Here is a 21349-nt window from a genome sequence, read left to right on the forward strand (position 1 = left end):
TGTTCACAAAGATCTTGGCTCCTCCTCTGGCCAGATTAAGGGCTCAGGGTATAGCTGTCATAGCATACCTAGATGACCTGCTCTTGATAGACCGGTCGGTAGCCTCTTTGAATGGAAACTTGAGGACCACGGTCAGGTATCTAGAACACCTGGGTTGGATCCTCAACTTAGAAAAGTCTTTCCTAAAACCAGTAAGAAGACTGGAATATTTAGGTCTGATTATACATACAAGCCAGGAGAAAATATTTCTACCCCAGGCAAAGATCACTGCTTTGAGAGAGCTGATTCTGACAGTAAGGACCAAGAAGGGTCCCTCAGTCCGCCTTTGTATGAGGCTACTAGGGAAGATGGTGTCTTCATTCGAAGCAGTTCCCTATGCTCAGTTTCACTCAAGAATGCTGCAACACAGTATTCTGTCGACCTGGAACAAGAAGGTTCAGGCATTAGACTTTCCGATGCACCTGACGCATGCGGTGCGTCAGAGCCTCAATTGGTGGCTCATACCCGAAAACCTGCAGAAGGGGAAATCCTTTCTACCGGTTACCTGGACGGTGGCAACAACAGATGCCAGTCTGTCAGGTTGGGGAGCAGTTCTGGAACAGGCTGCGGTCCAAGGAGTATGGTCCAAGACAGAGAGGACCTTACCCATCAACATTCTGGAGATCCGGGCGATACATCTAGCTCTAAAAGCCTGGACTATCAGGCTACAGGGTTGTCCGGTCAGGATCCAGTCCGACAATGCCACATCAGTGGCTTATGTCAATCATCAGGGAGGCACCCGGAGCCGAGCTGCTCAAAAAGAGGTGAACCAGATCTTAGTCTGGGCAGAGATGCATGTGCCATGCATATCGGCAGTTTTCATCCCGGGAATAGAGAATTGGCAGGCGGACTATCTAAGTCGCCAGCAGTTACTTCCAGGGGAATGGTCTCTGCATCCCGACGTCTTTTGGGCCATATGCCAAAGATGGGGGGTTCCAGATGTAGATCTCTTTGCATCCCGATTCAACAAAAAGATAGACAGATTTGTGGCAAGGACAAAAGATCCTCTTGCATGCGGGACGGATGCGTTGGTGATTCCGTGGCATCGGTTCTCACTGATTTACGCATTCCCGCCTATTCTGCTACTACCACGACTCCTTCGCAGGATCAGGCAGGAAAGGAAGTCGGTACTTCTGGTGGCCCCCGCTTGGCCCAGAAGGACTTGGTATGCAGAAATAGTAAGGATGACGGTAGGTTCCCCGTGGACACTACCGGAACGCCCAGACCTGTTATCTCAAGGTCCAGTGTTCCATCCTGCCTTACAAACGCTAAATTTGACGGTTTGGCTATTGAGACCCACGTTCTGAAGAGTCGTGGGCTCTCAGGTCCTGTCATATCTACCTTGATTAATGCAAGGAAGCCAGCTTCCAGGATGATTTATCATAGAGTCTGGAAAGCTTATATAACCTGGTGTGAATCCAGAGGTTGGCATCCCAGGAAATATGTCATAGGTAGAATCCTTGATTTTCTACAGATGGGATTAGAGATGAAGCTGGCCTTGAGTACCATCAAGGGCCAGGTCTCTGCTTTATCAGTATTATTTCAGCGGCCACTTGCTTCGCATTCTTTGGTCCGAAACTTTATGCAGGGGGTGATGCGTCTTAATCCTCCGGTTAAAGCGCCCCTAAACCCCTGGGACTTGAATTTGGTCCTGGCTGTGTTACAGAAACGGCCTTTTGAACCAATAAGTCAGATTCCTTTGGTCTTGTTGACAAGGAAATTAATTTTTCTGGTGGCCATCTCTTCTGCTAGAAGAGTATCAGAATTAGCAGCTCTTTCCTGTAAGGAGCCTTATTTGATTATACACAAGGATAGAGTGGTACTACGCCCTCATCCTAGTTTTTTACCGAAGGTGGTTTCTGATTTTCATTTAAACCAAGACATTGTTCTACCTTCCTTTTTTCCAGATCCCTGTTCTCCGGAAGAGAGATCTCTACATTCGTTGGATGTAGTAAGAGCAGTTAAGGCCTATCTAGGGGCAACTACTCAGATCCGCAAGACGGATGTTTTGTTTGTGCTGCCAGAGGGTCCCAATAGAGGACAGGCAGCGTCAAAAGCTACCATTTCTAAATGGATTCGACAGTTGATCATTCAAGCTTACGGTTTGAAACAGAAGATTCCTCCGTTTCAGATCAGGGCACATTCCACAAGGGCTATTGGTGCTTCTTGGGCAGTGCATCACCGGGCCTCTATGGCTCAAATCTGCAAGGCCGCAACCTGGTCTTCAGTTCATACATTCACCAGATTCTATCAGGTGGATGTGAGAAGGCATGAGGATATCGCCTTTGGGCGTAGTGTGCTGCAGGCAGCGGTACAGGGTCCTCAGGTCTGATTGCACCCTACTTGGTCGTGGTTCCCCCCCCTCAGGTAGCATTGCTCTGGGACATCCCATCAGTAATTACTGTGGCTCTGTGTCCCGTGATGTTCGAGAAAGAAAATAGGATTTTTTAAAACAGCTTACCTGTAAAATCCTTTTCTTTCGAAGGACATCACGGGACACAGAGGTCCCACCCCTCTTCTAATACACTATATTGCTTGGCTACAAAACTGAGGTATCCCTGCAAGGGGGAGGGATTATATAGGGGGTTGAACTTCCTGATAGGGTGTGCCAGTGTCCAATCACCAGTGATACCTATATAACCATCAGTAATTACTGTGGCTCTGTGTCTCGTGATGTCCTTCGAAAGAAAAGGATTTTACATGTAAGCTGTTTTAAAAAATCCTATTTTTCTGTGCATTCGGCGGCTGTTCACCAAACGCACAGCCAGTATGTTGTTAAGGAGCAGGGGTGCCGCCACGTCCTTAACAGTGGATGAGACATCAGCTATCAGCGGGCTTCCCCGCTGACAGCTAAAAGAAAAAAAGATGCGGTAAAAAAAATTTAAAAAGTAAGGGAATCCCACGCCAATTTTTTTTTTAAAAAAGGTGTGGACTCCCCCCCAAATCCATATCTGACCCTTATCCCAGCATGCAAAGGGGGTGCCCCCACCCCAAAGCACCTTATCCTCATGTTGATGGGGCAAGAGCCTCGTCCTGACAACCCTGGGCGGTGGTTGTGGGGGTCTGCGGGCAGGGGGGATCTAACAAGAGGCCCCCCAGATCCCAGCCCCCCCCATTCAATGAGTATGGGGTATATTGTACCCCTACTCATTCACCAAAAAAATTGTCAAAAACAAATAAAAACACTAGACAAGTCCTTTATTAAAAAAAATGTAAAAACAATGTTCCCCGATGTATATCCTTCGTCAATCACGATGCCCGCCACACCCGAAAAGAAAAAAAGCTCCGCCTGCAACAAAGGTTGACCACTGAATGGCTCCTCCGCCGGGTGACAGTTCTTAAATAGGTAAAGAGCAGGGTCACCTGGCGCCTTCACCTGTGGCCCCGCCCCTTTGCGACATCACCGAATGTGCATGCTGGGTTAGTGACGTCACAAGGGGGCAGTGCCACCAGGTGACATCGCCAGTTGGCTCCACCCCTTACTATGTACCCCATACTCATTCACATAGGGGGGCTGGGATCTGGGGGTCCCCTTGCTAAAGGGGATTCCAGATCCCTATAAGCCCCCTGCCTGCAGACCCCCACAACCACTGCTCAGGGTGGTTGGGAAGAGGCCCTTGTCCCCATCAACATGGGGACAAGGTGCTTTGGGGTGGGGTGGTAATGCCCCCCTGTCCCAAAACACCCCCCAATGTTAAGGGCATGTGGCCTGGTATGGTTCAGGAGGAGGGGTGCTCGCTTATCCCCCCCTTTCCCGGCCTGCTAGGCCTCATGCTCGAATAAGGGTCTATTATGTATTTTGGGGGGACCCCACATCATTTATTTTTCTATTGCCAGCAATGGTATTTATTGTCAGCAATTTAAATGTTCTTTTTTTTCTTTATAAATGTTAGTTTTGCTGCAGCAGGTTCTTTACGTGGTACAGATGTGCCACTTTACAGGCAGACTAAGGGGACCCTCCCAAGCACTATAGTAAAAGGAATTTTTCATTTTTATTGTTTCACTTTAATCATTATTAAATTGATTGCTCCTCTAAAAACAATCTTTTTTTTTTAAGTTTTTTTTTTTGCATTGATACATGTCCCTTAGGGCATTACCCGGACCCCCATACCCTTTTGTGGCCAATAACTTGCATATTAGCCTTAAAAATGGTCACTTTTTCATATTCAGGTCCCATAGACTTCAATGGGATTTGATAATCAGGGCCAAACTTTTGCTATGTTCAGGAGTTCTGGTGTGAACCGAACCAAGGGGTGTTCATCTCTATTTAGGATATCTATTAGGTGTCAGGATGTATGTCAGGTATCAGGATGTATATCAGATGTTGGGATGTATGAAAGATATCCACACGCCTGATACATTTGTGTATTTCTGGGTCTATAAACCAAAGGTGGTGACGGTCCTGGAAGTTGCACCAAAAATTGGTCAGCACTTACCACTCCAATATTTATTTCCTGGTGGATTTTGTTCAGGTTAGTCATCATGAAATAAACAACTTTAATGTATTATGCTCTGACAGACAAATATATCACACTGGGGATAACCAAACCATGGATGCCAAATGATTGGATAACTGGGGCAATGTTACTGTAATGACTCTTCTAAAGGACAAGGCTACTTCTCCATGGACCTTGTAGAGTCATTGTATTATACCAGTCCCGGTATGTGTGATAGAACAGCAAGCCCACTCATCAGAAGAATATGGCGGGTGTTCTTCATCCTGATATCTGTGGCTGGTGGAATAAAACAGAAGAAAATCAGTTTTAATGCTAGACACCTCTGAGAAGACAAAGGATGGGAGTAGAAATATTCAGAATGACGCTAAAGTTAGCAGTTGGGGACTGACGCTGGGTCCTGTTCTTTTTCATCTATTTATTAATGGTCTGGTATGTTATATAGAAATGTTACTATTTCTGATAATGTAGAATTATTGAAAGATAACAGAATATAACATAATAGAGAAGGGTCGTTAATTTAGCTGCATATTGTCTCGAGGAGATGCAGAGAGTGTTTAGATCAGGTAGAACATATATGCCCTATAGGAGCAAAAGCAACAAAGCTAATAAAGGGTCTGGAGGATCTTAGTTATGAGGAAAGGTTGTGAGCTCTGAACTTATTCTCTCTGGAGAAGAGACGCTTGAGAGGGGATATGATTTCAATGTATAAATACCGGACTGGTGACCCCACAATATATAAATACCGGACTGGTGACCCCACAATATATAAATACCATACTGGTGACCCCACAATATATAAATACCGGACTGGTGTCCCCACAATATATAAATACCAGACTGGTGACCCCACAATATATAAATACCGGACTGGTGACCCCACAATATACAAATACCAGACTGGTGACCCCACAATAGGGAGAAAACTTTTTCGCAGAAGAGAGTTTACCAAGACTCGCGGCCACTCATTACAATTAGAAGAAAAGAGGTTTAACCTTACACTAAATAGAGGGTTCTTTATTATTATTATTATTATTATTATTATACGAGATTTATATAGCGCCAACAGTTTACTCAGCGCTTTACAATGTATAAGGGGGACAACACAATTACAGTACAGTTCAATACAAAAGGTACAGGAGGGTCCGGCTCGTAGAGCTTACATTCTAAAGGGAGGGGGTGGTGGTACAAAAGGTAATAGCTGCAAAGAATGATTTGATGGGGGTGGCTCAGGGACAGTTATGTGGGTGTGGGATAGGCTTCCCTGAATAAATGAGTTTTCAAGGATCTCCTAAAGGTGGACAGGGTAGGGGATGATCGGACATACTGGGGCAGGGAATTCCAGAGGATGGGAGAGGCTCTGGAGAAGTCCTGAAGGCGAGCATGGGAGGAGGTAACAAGGGAGCTAGAGAGCAGGAGGTCCTGGGAGGAGCGGAGGGACGATTTGGGCGATATCTGCAGATGAGGTTGGTGATGTAGATGGGGGCGATGTTGTGAATGGCCTTGTATGTTATGGTTAGCATTTTGAATTTTACACGGTGGGGTAGGGGAAGCCAGTGAAGGGATTGGCAGAGAGGAGCAGCAGTCACGGATCGATTAGTGAGGTGTATTAGTCTAGCAGCAGCATTCATAATAGACTGAAGGAGGGATAGCCTGCTTAAGGGTAGGCCATTAAGCAGAGAGTTGCAATAGTCGAGGCGGGAAATAATCAAGGAGTGAATAAGTTGTTTTGTAGTGTCGTTAGTCAGGAAGGGTCGAATTTTGGAGATGTTGCGGAGGTTAAGGCGGCAGGATTTAGCCAGTGATTGGATATGGGGGCTGAAGGAGAGGTCAGAGTCAAGGATTACACCCAGGACTCTGGCATGTGTGGAGGGACCAATGGTTGTGTTGTTGATATTAATGGTGAAGTCACAGGAGGGCAGGAGGGGGAGGGGACCAGGAAGGAGGAAATATAAGAAGCTCAGTTTTAGAAAGATTAAGTTTGAGGAAGTGATGTGACATCCATACCGATATGTCATTCAGCAAGTTTGAGATCCGTGAGGAGATAGTGGGGGTGAGTTGGGGAGTGGAGAGATAGATCTGTGTGTCATCGGCATAGAGATGGTATTGGAAGCCATGGGAGGTGATCAACTGGCCCAGGGAAGAGGTATAGAGTGAGAAAAGGAGAGGCCCAAGGACAGAGCCTTGGGGTACCCCAACAGAAAGAGGAAGGGGAGCGGAGGAGATGGAGTTGTAAGTGACGCTGAAAGTGCGCTGAGATAGGTAGGAGGAGAACCAGGATAATGCAGAATCACGGAGGCCAAGGGAGTGTAATTTGCTGAGGAGCAGCAGGTGGTCAACTGTGTCAAAGGCAGCAGAGAGGTCTAAAAGTATGAGTATGGAGTAGTGGCCATTGGTTTTGGCAGTTATTAGGTCATTGGTGATTTTTAGTAGGGCAGTTTCAGTCGAATGTTGTAGGCGGAAGCCAGACTGTAGGGGGTCGAGAAGGTTGTTGTCCGTGAGGTAGCGACTCATTTGGTCATGAACAAGGCGTTCGATGAGCTTGGAGGCAAACGGGAGAAGGGAGATAGGTCTTAAGTTATTCAAACAGGTGGGGTCTAGTGAGGGTTTTTTGAGTATGGGGGTAACCAGTGCATGTTTGAGCGGGGAAGGAAAGGTGCCGGAGGAGAGGGAGAGGTTGAAGATGTGGGTTAGGGAGTTGAGGATAGAGCGGGAAGGTGGTCGCAGTAATTGAGAGGGGACAGGGTCCAGGGGACATGTAGTGAGGTGGGCCATGGAGAGGAGTTTATCAACTTCTTCTGTGGTAACTGGGCAAAAGGAGGAGAGTATTGAGTGTGGTGTTGGACCTGATATGTTGGGTAGGGGAGGAATTTTAATGCTGGATATCTCCTTGCGAATTGTGTTGATTTTGCTATTGAAGTGGTTGGCAATATGTTGAGCGGTAAGCAAGTTGGTGAGAGGGGGCAGTGGGGGGTGAAGTAAGGAATTAAGGGTAGAAAAGAGTTGACGAGGTTTGGATGAGAGGGTTTTGATGAGAGTGTTGTAATAGGTTTGTTTAGCAGTGTGGAGGCAGGAGTTGTATTTGAGAAGGACAGATTTGTAGAGGGTAAAGTCTTGCAGGGATTTAGATTTACGCCATGCTCGCTCAAGAGCATGGCTGCGTCTCTTGAGACTTCTGGTGTCGTCTGTTTGCCAGGGTTGTGGCAGATGGGGCCTGGTTCTGTGTGTAGAAAGAGGAGCAAGTACGTCTAGGGAGGATGACAACGTGGTGTTGTAGATGGAAGTGGTTAGGTCTGGTCAGGACAGGGGTGCGATTTTGTCATAAAGGCCATCAGTAGCAGAGTGAAGAAGGGAAGGTTTGAAGTTGCGAAGGTTCCTGCGGGTAGTGGTTTGTGGGTTTACTGTGGGTTCTTTACTGTAAGAGCGGCAAGGATGTGGAATTCCCTTCCACAGGCGGTGGTCTCAGCGGGGAGCATTGATAGCTTCAAGAAACTATTAGATAATCACCTGAATGACTACAATATACAGGGATATGTAATGTAATACTGACACATAATCACACACATAGGTTGGACTTGATGGACTTGTGTCTTTTTTCAACCTCACCTACTATGTAACTATGTAAACTCACGACCCTCTTCTATGTCCACTGCTCTTAACTCCTCCACTGATAACTCCAAGACTTCTCTAATGCCGCGTACACACGGTCGGACTTTTCGTCTACAAAAGTCCAACGGACGCTGACGGACTAAAGCTGGCTGGTAATCCGATCGTGTGTGGGCTTCTCCGGACTTTCAACGTACTTTTTTAGCCTCAAATCCGACGGACTTTAGATTTGAAACATGCATCAAATCTTTACGTTGTAACTACGACGGACCCCGAAGTCCGCTCGTCTGTATGCTAGTCCGACGGACAAAAAAACGACGCATGCTCATAAGCAAAAACTAAACGGAAGCACTCGGTCTAGTAAAACTAGTGTTCGTATTGTAGGTAGCACATTCATCACGCTGCAAAATCTGTGATCGTTGAAAGCAGCGCATTTTATTTCTTCTTTACGAAGGCTCTATAAAGAACGAAGGTGTTTTGCTGTTCATAATCAGAGTTCTCCCAAACTGATTTCTGGATTCTTTTTCTCTTTGATCTCATGAATGATATAGTATGCATTTTAAAAACAATGTTTCCATACTAATCATACTTTTTAAACTTTTTTTTTTTTTTTTTAGGTTTGTAAAGTTACCACAAAGAACCCATTATTCTTTTTTTTTTTATGGTGATTATTTTTTAGTTTTTAGATAAAGTTAACCCAAAGCACCGTTTTTGGTTATGTAAATTTTTTTATTTTCAAGACTTACCACTTGAACATTATTAACATTAGTAATGTATTTTTGGTGTGTTTTTTCCAAACTCAATGAGATTGTTGTCCCTTGTTAATTTAACATTGTGTGTAAAATCAATGATTTAAAAGAAAACACATAAAGTCTTTTGCTAAACTCAAAAAAGATCCATTTATTCATGGTCAAAATAAAATAAAGAGGAAGTCAACGCTGGAAAAAGTCGGTGTACAAGAAAATTGGGATCTTGCGGAGTCCATATAAGAGGGAGCACAATCTGGTCCAAGAATCCCAGAGATCAACAGCACCAGCAGATGATCTAGATGTCCCCAGACTGTGGTCCTACAACAGCCTGCGTCTTCTGTCAGACCAGACTGAACCCAGGTCATCACTTTCTTCTCTTCCCTGCAGCCTTTCCTCCACGCTGCTCTGCAGCCTTCCCTGTAGCCTTCTTTCGAGGCTGTGGCTCTGGTGTTTCAGTTGTGGCAGGAGGAGGAGGAGGAGGAGGAGGAGGAGGATGATGAGGGGGGGCTGCCTCATGTAGTTGGGTGTTTTGTGTTAGCGTGCCCTGCAGCCCCTTATGGATTGTTTCCCCAAATAGGCGCTCACAAATGAGGCGCTGCTCCCTATTCATCTGAAGAAGCCTGCTGGCTAAGTAGCAGCCATAGGATTCTTCCGCTTCGGGGGGGCTCCTTAAAAAACGGGTGGCCTCTTGCATGAGGCGCAGGGATGCGTCCTGTGTGACCATCCCCTTCCTGGCCCTTTTTTTGGGAAGGTGGAGGGGAGGCACTTGGGATTCGGTCATGCTCCTACTGGGCCCAGCCACCTCACTTGGCCCAGCCACCTCACTGGGAGCAGCCACCTCACTGGGAGCAGCCACCTCCTGCCTGACACTGGGCCCAGCCTCCTCCAGGATGATGGTGAATCCGGCCTCCTCCAGGCTGTCCATGGGCCCGGTCTCCTCCTGCCTGCCACTTTCCCCACATTCCTCCTGGATGGACTCATCCTGTGTATAAAAAAAGGACAATAGTTTGAGTATATTTTTTTGGGTTCATCAATGACACACAGTTTGCTTCTCATGAATAGCAAATTCAATGTGAATACATCTCTTTAATAAAAGAGTCTAATCAGACACCCTAATTATTTCAAGCAGGTGCCAAACATATTTAGCCACTACTGTCAATTGATATGTATACACAATTTTGAGTGAAAAATTATTTTAGACAATTATAACATCCAGTTAACATCATTAATATTAGTACAGTAAATATTTGTTAAAATAATTTACCTGACTCCAGATGGTCATATCTGGTTCATCCAGGATGGAAGACCCAGCTTGCTCCTCATCAGCCTCTGCTGGGGTGGAGGGAAGGGTGGAGGGAAGGGTGGAGGGAAGGGTTGAAAGTGATGGCCTGGCTTCATTCTGGTCATCCAGAAAACGGAGTTGATTATAGTACCACAGCCTGGGTACATAAACATCATCTGCTGATGCTCCTGATCTCCTTGATTCCTGGATCTTCTTATGCTCCCTCTTATACATGTTCCTCAAGACCCCAATTTTCTTGAGCAATGTCTCCATTGTTGCTTCCGGGATGGTCGCCTGGACAAAGGACAGAAGTCTCTCCAGCGTTGACTTCCTCACATGCTTTGCATAATACTGAGGGTGTTTCACCTCCCACAAATTCCTCATCTCTCGATATTTCGAAATAAAAGCTGTAAGGAACTCTGGATCCTTAAATAGGGGATTCATTATATCTGGAAAAGATGAAGTCACAAGACAAAAAACACTTTTATTATAGGTTTCTGCTAACCCCTCATCATCTTCTCCCTATGTAGGCCTCATCAATCTATCAAGCCATATAGGCCGCTTGCTACAAAGTCATGACCATAAAACCCAAAAAAAATATATCTAAAATTACCTTCGTTTTGTAACGTCCTGGTCCACTATCACCTACGCACAGAACGTACGTACGACACGTGCGCAAGGGCCCTCTTTACACACTACGCATGTGTGAAACTCCGCCTGCATCGCCCGCCCTTGACGTTCGAAATTAACTCATGTTCTCCGCCCCCTAATTCGACGCACAGAACGTACGTACGACACGTGCGCAAGGCCCCTCTTTATACACTACGCATGTGTGAAACTCCGCCTGCGTCGCCCGCCCCTGACGTTCGATTTTAACTCATGTTCTCCGCCCATTTTTTGTTACGGCACGTAGTGGAGTAAATAATGGCGGAGACACCTGATATGTTGACGACCTCAGGTAGTGGAGACAGCCCGGAGGCTGGAACGTCAACAAAATCTGTGAGGCCTAGATTTAAGGCCTCTAATATGAGTTTTAAAGAGATGGTGGAGATGGTGGCCATTCTTCACAAAGACGACTATGATGGCAATTATGGGCCGTACGCACGGCCAAATTTGCGCAAGGCCAAAATAATGGCGAAGGTCGTGGACACTTTGCAGGCATCTTTTGGGGTCCAGCGCTCCAGAGATCAACTGAGAAAAAGATGGTCTGACCTGAAACTCAGGGAGCCGGATCAATACCGACGTATCCGGAAAGTTCTTAAAAAAAGTAAGTACTTGTCGTGTTTTTCTCTTGTGTTTATTACCTTGTATACTGCTCCATGTGCTTTTCCTTCCTATACGATTTTTTGTTCATCGTTTTAAACGATCTTTTAATAAACCTCGTTACATATCTATAGATAGATCTATCTATATATATATAAAGATATATATATATATCTATATCTATATATATCTATATATAGATATATATAGATATAGATATATATATATCTATATCTATATATATATAGATATAGATATATATATATAGATCTATATATATATATATAGATATAGATATATATAGATATATATAGATATATATATAGATATAGAGAGAGAGAGAGAGAGAGAGAGAGAGAGAGAAATATATAGAGAGAGAGAAATATAGAGATAGGTAGATAGATAGATATAGAAATGTAAAACATTCTTTTTGAATATTTTAAGTTATCTTTTTTTTTTTTCTTTACATTTAGTTAGATATTTATAGATTTTGTTCCAGATATAGAGAGAGAGAGAGAGAGAGAGATCAAAAGATTATTAACTATATTTTGAGATATTGATATCTAGATATCTATCTATCCGATATGTCTTTATAATTTTAAATATTGAGGTAAAATAGGAACTCTACACAAACCACTTCACTACAAATGTTGGAAAATTACTATGTACTAAAATATCTGTGTGCTAAGTAGATTAATAATTTTTTGTTTCACATAGGGGAAAAATCACTCAGCCAAAAAGAAGACAGTCCACCCCAAGCCAAACATGATTGGGAAATCAGCCCAAGTCCCACTGAGGATGTGGAGGAAGGAGAGGTGGGCGACATGGGCACCCCACCAGGTGAGTGTCTGACACACCAGCTTACGGTAATCTATGCATGGCTGCCTTTTGTTTAATGTAATTTTTCTACTCTATTTTAGGGGATCTGGTTGTGCTTCATTCAAGCAACAGCGCCACCCCCGATGATGTGGAGGAATTATGCTACATGGGCACCCCACCAGGTCAGTGTCTGAGACAACAGCTTTATTATGGTAAGGTAAACTATGTATGTGTGCATATTTCTAAAGACATTTTTTGGTTTCATTCCATTTTAGGTACAAGAAGTGACTATTTCACTTCAGAAAGTGCCCAACGGCTAATTGGTCAAATAATGGCCTGGAATAAGGACATGGATGAAATGCGGAATCGGCTGGATCGTATGCAGCAGGAAATGAAGGACATGATTGATGTTTTGGGTCGAATCTAAATGCCCTTTTTGAAACCCCAAAACATCAATCATGTCCTTCATTTCCTGTTTTAATGACCCCATTCTGGGCCTTCTCTTTATTTTTTTGGCTGAACAGAAATGGCTGTTTAACCTAATTTAAAAAAGGAGGGCTGTTTCTCTAAAATACATAAAAAATCCACAAAAAAATAAAACTTGATTTTCTCAAAAACCCAAAAAAAAAAATAAAAATTGATTTAAAAAAACCAAAAAAAAAAACAAAACTTGATTTTAAAAAAAACAAAAAAAAAACAAAAATTGATTTTAAAAAACCAAAAAAAAAAACAAAACTTGATTTAAAAAAAAACAAAAAAAAATTGATTTTAAAAAACCAAAAAAAAAAAAAAAACTTGATTTTAAAAAACCCAAACAAAACAAAACTTGATTTTCAAAAAACCAAAAAAAATAAAAAACTTGATTTTCAAAAAACCAAAAAAAATAAAAAACTTGATTTTCCAAAAACCAAAAAAAATCAAAAACTTGATTTTCAAAAAACCAAAAAAAAACAAAAAACTTGATTTTCAAAAAAACAAAACAAGTTAAAAACTTGATTTTAAAAAACCAAAAAAACAAAAAAAAAAAAAAAAAAAAGCTTGTTTGCGAAAATCAAAAAGACAAATATATTTTTTTGTGGATTAGGTAGAAATATTTAAATATAATTATATTTTTCTACATTATTAAAATATCATTATATTTTTGTCTATGAACATTTTATACTAAATGCAGAACTGAATGCATAGCAACCATTAATAAAAACATCTCCTTATAGGAATTAAATAAATGTGTGGTTTGTTATTTCAATGCTCAGTATCAGTTTGGTTATAATTGTCAAAAAGTTGTTTACAGTGGCAATGGAGCTTATTTAGACATTTAAAATGAAAATACAGTTGGCACTACAACTGCTCGACCATAACCTAGGAGACAGCCCAAAAGAAAGGCAAGCAATAAATATAATGCAAGATTTCCTCAATATTTTTTTTATTGTAAAAAATTATATATCCTGGCCCATTGCAATGGCCCCCCTACCCATAAAATAATTAACATATTGCTGTCTAACTTGACGGGCACTTTGGGGGGCCAAGCCAGTACGGACAGTATCCAGGCCCGTAAGGTTGGCATCTATAATAAGTCCGGCCTCAGGCCCAACTGTGCCTATATAATTCTGAGAATGTTTGTTTAAAAAGTTGTGCAGAATGCAGCACGATAAAATTATAAAATTAAGTTTGTATTCCGCCAAATTAATGGCTGTTTGAAACAGGTGGAACCGGCTGGCCAGAATTCCAAACGCATTCTCAACCACTCTTCTAGCTCTGGCCAGCCGGAAATTAAAAACCCTCCTCTCCGGGGTGAGGGTTCTTTGGGGGAATGGCCTCATGAGGTGCTTGCTGAGAGCGAAGGCTTCATCGGCAATGAAGACAAAGGGGAGTCCTTCCACATTATTCACATCAGGTGGCAATCCCAGGCCACCACTCTGGAGACGCTGGCAGAACTCCGTCTGGGCAAATACTCCTCCATCCGACATCCGGCCATTCTTCCCCACGTCCACATATAAAAAATCATAGTGTGCCGACACCACCGCCATTAAAACAATACTGTGGAACCTTTTATAATTGAAATAGTATGACCCCGAATGGGGTGGTGGCACAATGTGGACATGTTTCCCATCTATAGCCCCTCCACAATTGGGAAAGTCCCAACGGCTGGCAAAATGGGATGCCACAGTCTGCCATTCCTGTGGCGTTGAAGGAAACTGGGGAATCAAACAAGAAAACCAAAATCAATTAATTTGTAAGCTAACATTGCAAGAAAATTAGACAATTAAAAACATTAGTCCCCAGCATCAGTATAACATTCAATAATTTAATTCTTCTGGAATAACTAATATGGAAAGGCACACTTATCAGATTGCTCACCCCCTCTGATGGAACATTGATTACATTTTAGGGGGTTGTGAAATCCCTAAAAAAGATTACTTTTAGGACACGCAGGAATTTAGGGACTAAAAAGGCTACAAGACTGCAGTTGTCGCACTCTGCAGGTGCAGTTGCTAACCAGCTTACAGTAAATGAGGTAATGTAAAAAGGCATTCATGTTGCAAGGAGTACACAATCACATGCAAGGGCAATTAATGAAAACACTTTGAGGCTTGCATATGATTTGATGATGGAAATCAGCAGAGCTTCTGCTCATTTACTAAAGCACTGGAACAAATGCACTTGTAGAGTGCACATGCATTTTGCAAACTGCAACATATATTTGCTTTAGACAAATCAACACCACAGAACATTCAAGCAAATTTTTACGAGGGTGGGGGGGGGGGGTTTTGTGAAATCTAGATAATTGCTAATTAGCAGCACACTATTTGGAGTGAGTTTAGGTGGGGGTGGGGGGGGGTTGTGAAATCTAGATAATTGCTAATTAGCAGCACACTATTTGGAGTGAGTTTAGGTGGGGGTGGGGGGGGGGGTTGGGAAATCTAGATAATTGCTAATTAGCAGCACACTATTTGGAGTGAGTTTAGGTGGGGGTGGGGGGGGGTTGGGAAATCTAGATAATTGCTAATTAGCAGCACACTATTTGGAGTGAGTTTAGGTGGGGGTGGGGGGGGTTGTGAAATCTAGATAATTGCTAATTAGCAGCACACTATTTGGAGTGAGTTTAGGTGGGGGTGGGGGGGGGTTGTGAAATCTAGATAATTGCTAATTAGCAGCACACTATTTGGAGTGAGTTTAGGTGGGGGTGGGGGGGGGGTTGGGAAATCTAGATAATTGCTAATTAGCAGCACACTATTTGGAGTGAGTTTAGGTGGGGGTGGGGGGGGGGGGGGGGTTGGGAAATCTAGATAATTGCTAATTAGCAGCACACTATTTGGAGTGAGTTTAGGTGGGGGGGGGGGGTTGTGAAATCTAGATAATTGCTAATTAGCAGCACACTAAATACACTCAAACAAAATACATTCAAAATGAGTAGACTAGGTGGATATGTTCCCATCACTTCATGCTGGGGAGGTTATTGAAGGAAAATATACATGCATGACAAAAAATAACAGGAAAAAAATCCAGCATGTGTGAGGATAAAAAGGGGACATTCACACTATATTGCAATGATGGTAAGTAGTGTTTGAAGCAAGAAATACATTACATTATCAAAGATTACATAAAAGAACATGTGATGCTAATAAAAGAAAAATATCTTACCTTAATATAGTCCTTCTGCAGGACCTGTATGATGGCAGAACAGGTCTCTGGGATAATGATCCCCAGAGCCTGGGGGGAGATGCCTGTCGAGAACTTAAGGTCCTGCAGGCTTCTCCCTGTGGCCAAATACCGCAAGGTAGCGACCAGCCTCTGCTCCGGAGTGATGGCTTGCCTCATGCAGGTATCCTGCCTGCTGATATAGGGGGTCAGCAAAGCCAACAAACGGTCAAAAACGGGGTCCGTCATCCGGAGAAAGTTCCTGAAATCCTCAGGATTATTCTCACGGATCTCACGGAGCAAAGGCATGTGACAGAACTGGTCACGCTGAAGCAACCAATTCTTGGTCCATGAACTCCTCCTCGCCCTGTTCATGGACTGGTCTTGGGCTGAAGAATAAACTACAGCACCAAGCACATACAATGCATGAGCTCTACGACGAGTACGTACAGGTAACATGGTTTCAAAACGGTCGGCTGGTCAGAACGCACTAAACAGAACGCACTGAAGAACAGCAAGGCCTGTGAAGAGCGACCTGAAAATCAGGAACGAACGGCCAATAAAACAAAGATTTCTCAATGCCAACTGACCAAACGCACTGAAAAGCAGATACAAACCTCACAAGCACAGACTGAACAACAGTTAAAACGAACTGAAAAATACGAGTCTCACAAGCGCGAATCGTCTCTCACCAAACTTCTACTAACACGAGATAAACACGAGATTAGCAGAAGGAGCCCAAAGGGTGTCGTACGGGCTATTGAACTTCCGTTTTATAGTCTCGTCGGACTTGGTGTACGTCACCGCGTACTAGGCTGTCGTACTTTTGTGTGGTCGTGTGTAGGCAAGTCCGTTCGTAAGAAAGTCTGCCGCAAGTCCGCCGAAGGTACGTCGGAAGTATGTCGGACAGGCTGTCGGACTTTTGTAGACGAAAAGTCCGACCGTGTGTACGCGGCATAAGACTATCCCATCCTCTGGAATCTTCATCCCTGTTCCATTTCTTTCAAAATTCACAATTTTATACAGTTTTTCATAATGTCCTATCCTTCCCTTTCCCCACATTGACTATTCCTTCCCCATTTGACCACCTCCAGACCTCTCCCTTACCTTTCATTACAAATGTTTCCTCACATCTTAGATTGGAAGTCCTCCTCTCCACCTAGGTCATATTTTGTGTCTTTTTGTTGGTAAATGTGTTAAAATAATGATAGATGTCCATCCCATACCTCTGAGTATATGTTATCAGATGGAACATTCTGGTCTTAGAAGGGATGTATATCATGGTCAGTGGTACTGGTATGGTCTGGTGATAGAGTTTTCTCTGGTTGGGTTTCTTACCTGAATTGAAGGGACACCGTCTTGATTTACACTTTTTCTCTGAAAAACACACAATGACACACTAGTACAATGTGGACCAAAAATATCTTATAGTACAACAGATCTTCTTCCAAATAAGAATACTTATTTAATTTGATAAAACAAAGGACTTTCTTACGGTTCCTGGGTGGTTTACAAGTGAATATCTAAAGCCAACACCTTTTTTTAATGAAATGGGATAGGGTTAGACTCACTGTGGGGTTTCTATTGCTGATTGTGACCCCACTGGACAGACTTACCCTCTCTATTTGTCTGGAGGACCATTGTCAAGTGATAGAAAGTGATGGAAAATCCAACATTTTTGCTCTCATTGGAACAAGAGATGGGTGGAACTCTTCCAATGAGGACACCTGACAACTGTCTACAAATTTTCGACCTCTAGAAAATGTAATGGTGTAAAAAAATTGCACTTACAGCCTTTTTAATTTGAAATTTTGAAGTACTGCACTACGGGAGCATTTTTTTGTTTTACATTTCCGAGCTCCATCTGTAAAGCTGGGATCCCGGCCAGTATTAAGGTTCCTGGGGAGACCTATTTCCCAGTGCTCGGTGAGACCACTGCATAGTGGTCATGGGAAGCTGGTAAGCAGGATTACTTACTCTCACCTGGTGTGGAGCAGGATCTATCTAATGTGAAGGATTATCACTTTCCCCTCACCTACAGCTTTTTCATCTATACGAAGCATGGATTTTGGTTTCTTTTGTTCATATGGACTGTGCATTTGGGACTCTTCATTAGTTTTCCTTTTAAGCCTTTTTTCACTCATGTAATTTTAACTTCATTTAGCGCTGCACTTATTTAGCATTTTATATCTACCGTATATACTCGAGTATAAGTCAATCCGAGTATAAATCGAGGCCCTAATTTACCACAAAAAAATGGGAAAAACTTATTGACCCGAGTAAAAGACGAGGGTGAGAAATGCACAGCTACTGTAAGTGGAAAAGAGGGTCAACAATGCCCATTTGCATGCCTCACTGTGCCCATTTTGCAGCCATAGGTCAGCCAAACTTCAAACTCAGTAGTTAAGGGTTCCTAGATGCCCCCTAGCTGCAGCCAAAATTGTGGGGTCCCGAAATGACATTGCTGCAGATGGACACAGTTGACCAACTTTGGGGCCCGTATCTCGGGGCCACTTAGTGCTAGGAACCCCAAATTTGGTGTGCAAACCCAGTGGACTAGCACCATAAAATATCCAAAGCTGGGGTTTCTAGCACCAAGTGGCCCCGAGATACAGGGCCCCAAAAATCGGTTCAGAAAATGTCAAGCACTTTTCTGCAGCAGAGAATGACATTTTATGAACCGGGTTTTGGGCCCCGTATCTCGGGGCTACTTGGTGCTAGGAACCCCAGCTTTGGATATGTTGTGGTACCAGTTGCACTGGGTTTGCACACCAAATGTGGGGTTCCTAGCACCAAGTGGCCCTGAGATACGGGGCCCCAAATTCGATTCGGAAAATGAAATTTTTTGCTGCAGAAAAGTGCTTGAGTATAAGTCGAGGGGGGCACTTTCAGTACAAAAAAATGTGCTAAAAAACTTGACTTATATTTGAGTATATACGATATTTGAGTTTGTATTTGACTTGGGGGTGCTAGCAGCTGTATCTTATATCCTACATTTATATTTCGTTAGCCCTTGGGCTTTATTTTTGCAAATTTCAGGACTGACAGATGAGTTGGTCACATCTACTGTATTTCACACTCTAACCTACCACTGCTGACTTGATACCAGACAAAATGTATGGAGGCACACAAGACTACAATAGGCTTTGAACAATCTATTACCACAAAACACTAAAATCCCATTTGACTCAAGAACACCCCTCTTTCTTTACAACTTTTGAAGTCACAGAAATACATAATTAGTCACATACAGTAGATAATGTGATAACCTCTATTTAGTCATTCTTCCCATTTCCTATTACAGCTGCTTTGCGGGTTGGCTAAATATGATTGTGCAGTCCATAGGCTCTAGACTTTGACCAACTGCACTCTGTAATGAAACAGACAAGATCTCCTTCTCCATAATGCAAGTCTGTGAAAGGACACTTGTACTGAGGGTGTGGCTGGTACTCAGCTCTGCAATCACATAGCACTGCAGTGTTAGATCAAGAAGTATTTTCCTTGTGGAAAAAAAGATATCTTAAGGCATTTCCAAGCACAAATCATGTAAAAGTAGAGGTCCATAAAGAGACAAAAAGGCACCAGACTTTAAATGTACTTCAAATAAAATATAGATATGATTTAATGTGGTGTAACAAACCTCTACTATGCATGCCAACTACTTAACATTTTGAAGGATGGAAATAATGGGGTTACCTTTTGCCAGCTCGCAGTTGTAAACGCTTGACTTCTCCAGAGACTTCAAAGTGATAAAGTTCCTGTTTCCCTCCTTGGAGAAATTGGACACTTTAAATTTCTCATAGGGTGGTATAAGTACTTCATCCTCACCCGGAAAGAAAGAGAAGTTCTTGATGCTGACTCCATAGCATGTGTAGATGCTAAAGAAGGTGTCCTCTCCAAACTGAAGAGCATTCTGGTCATTCATGGAGGACGAAGTGAACTGCCCAAACCGGATGGGACTCTGGCTCTCTGCCTTAATTCGCAATCCTCTTATCCCTCTGAAGACCTTATGGCAAGCAGGAGTCTCCACCACATCCAACACTTGAAGAGCTTTGGTCAGGTAATAGTGGAGGACCTTAAAATTAAAGTTCCTCAAGTAATATTCCTTAGACCTTCCAGCCTCTCTCACAGCTTCATTGAAGATCTTGTGAAGAGGTCCGTTAATGGTGTATGCTAGCAAAGCAATGGCATATTCATCCTTAAATCCCTTAGGTAAAAATGTTTGTCTCTTCTTCTCCTTGTCCCATTTAAATGTTGCCGTGTCCCAGGCATCAGCAAACTCCTTATTTGTGGAATACTCAGCCTGGAAGAGCTGAGGAACTTCAGCCTCCATGATATCTCCACACCCTTTATACTGATCATCATATGAAGAATGTGCCATGTCAAGAGAGGATTCTTTAGTTGAAAAAACATCTCGTTTAAAGGTTTGTCTTCCATCCACCTGACCAAAATGTAGACATATGTCCAATTAATATAAGGTCCTTGCTACATAACATTATGATGCAATTGTCCTTTTTTGTTAAAATATCTGACATTAGAAATAATCAGATTCAAGCTTTCAGTTTCCAGGTACATTAATAGAATTATTATACTGGGTAATGCAAGGAACAAAGATATTACCAAAAACGACATTAACAAATGCCTGGCCCTGGGCTAGCATGGAATGTACCGGCCTCACATTGGTACCAATACCGATCCTTTACAGTAAGAGAACTCATGAAAGCTTTGGAGTCTCCCTCAACTCTCAGCATCATTCAGACATCAGAAACTCTATTATTTTCACTCTGGCTGGAAACTACACAGGGAACCTAAAATCTGCAAAAGGCAACTCCAGATACAGGTCTTTAAATTTAGGAGGGACGGGACAAATTCCTGAAATGAGCCTCCAGACAACTATATTCGTTTTGGATGAAATAGGAAAGGGTTATTGCTACACAAAATGGTCTCCAGACAGCAATCTAAACCTTTCCCTATTATACCCAAGAACACAACAATGGTATTGTATCCTTACAGGATGTCTCCAACTTAAAAGCTGACCTCAATGCACTGTTTAGGGGGTTGGGGTTTAATATTGATAAATGTAAAGTTCTGCACTTGTGGCTAAGAATATGCCTCATACATACTAGGGGGGGTACAACTGGGGGAGTCAATGGTGGAGAAGGATCTGGGGGAGTCCATGGTGGAGAAGGATCTGGGGGTTCTGGTAGACCATAAGTGTAGCGGTACCCCCTTAGGGGCTGCTGAATGTTGTGGTCCATCTGTCACCCTGCCCAGCCAGGCATACAGTTCTCATTCACCCTCAGCCAGAAAACCAGTCCTTGAACTTTGTTTTTGTATTTTTATTGAGAGGAATAAACTTGGATGGGGATGGGATATTCATGAGATTCCCAACTGATTGCAGAAAAATACATGGGACAACTATATACACCTCCGGTATTTACAACTCCAGCACATCACTCCAGCATTTCACTTGCTTGCAGACTATCTCTCCTCAACAC

At 43.0% G+C, this 21349-nt stretch overlaps 1 protein-coding gene across 1 annotated transcript in view; it reads right to left on the reverse strand.

Annotated features, from left to right (window-relative positions):
• Positions 1-4471: 4471 nt before the first annotated feature.
• Positions 4472-21349, reverse strand: part of ART1 (ADP-ribosyltransferase 1) — a 29233-nt gene continuing 12355 nt past the window's right edge. Inside the window, exons 3-5 of the mRNA XM_073617697.1 lie at positions 19548-20292; positions 17190-17228; positions 4472-4772 (exon numbers count right to left, since the gene is read on the reverse strand). Of these exons, the coding sequence (XP_073473798.1) occupies positions 4687-4772; positions 17190-17228; positions 19548-20292 (870 nt within the window). The 3' untranslated portion in view covers positions 4472-4686. The remainder of the gene's footprint in view (positions 4773-17189; positions 17229-19547; positions 20293-21349) is intronic.

Source organism: Aquarana catesbeiana, linkage group LG02 (assembly GCF_042186555.1).
Source record: "Aquarana catesbeiana isolate 2022-GZ linkage group LG02, ASM4218655v1, whole genome shotgun sequence".
In the NCBI taxonomy this organism is placed as follows: Eukaryota; Metazoa; Chordata; class Amphibia; order Anura; family Ranidae; genus Aquarana; species Aquarana catesbeiana.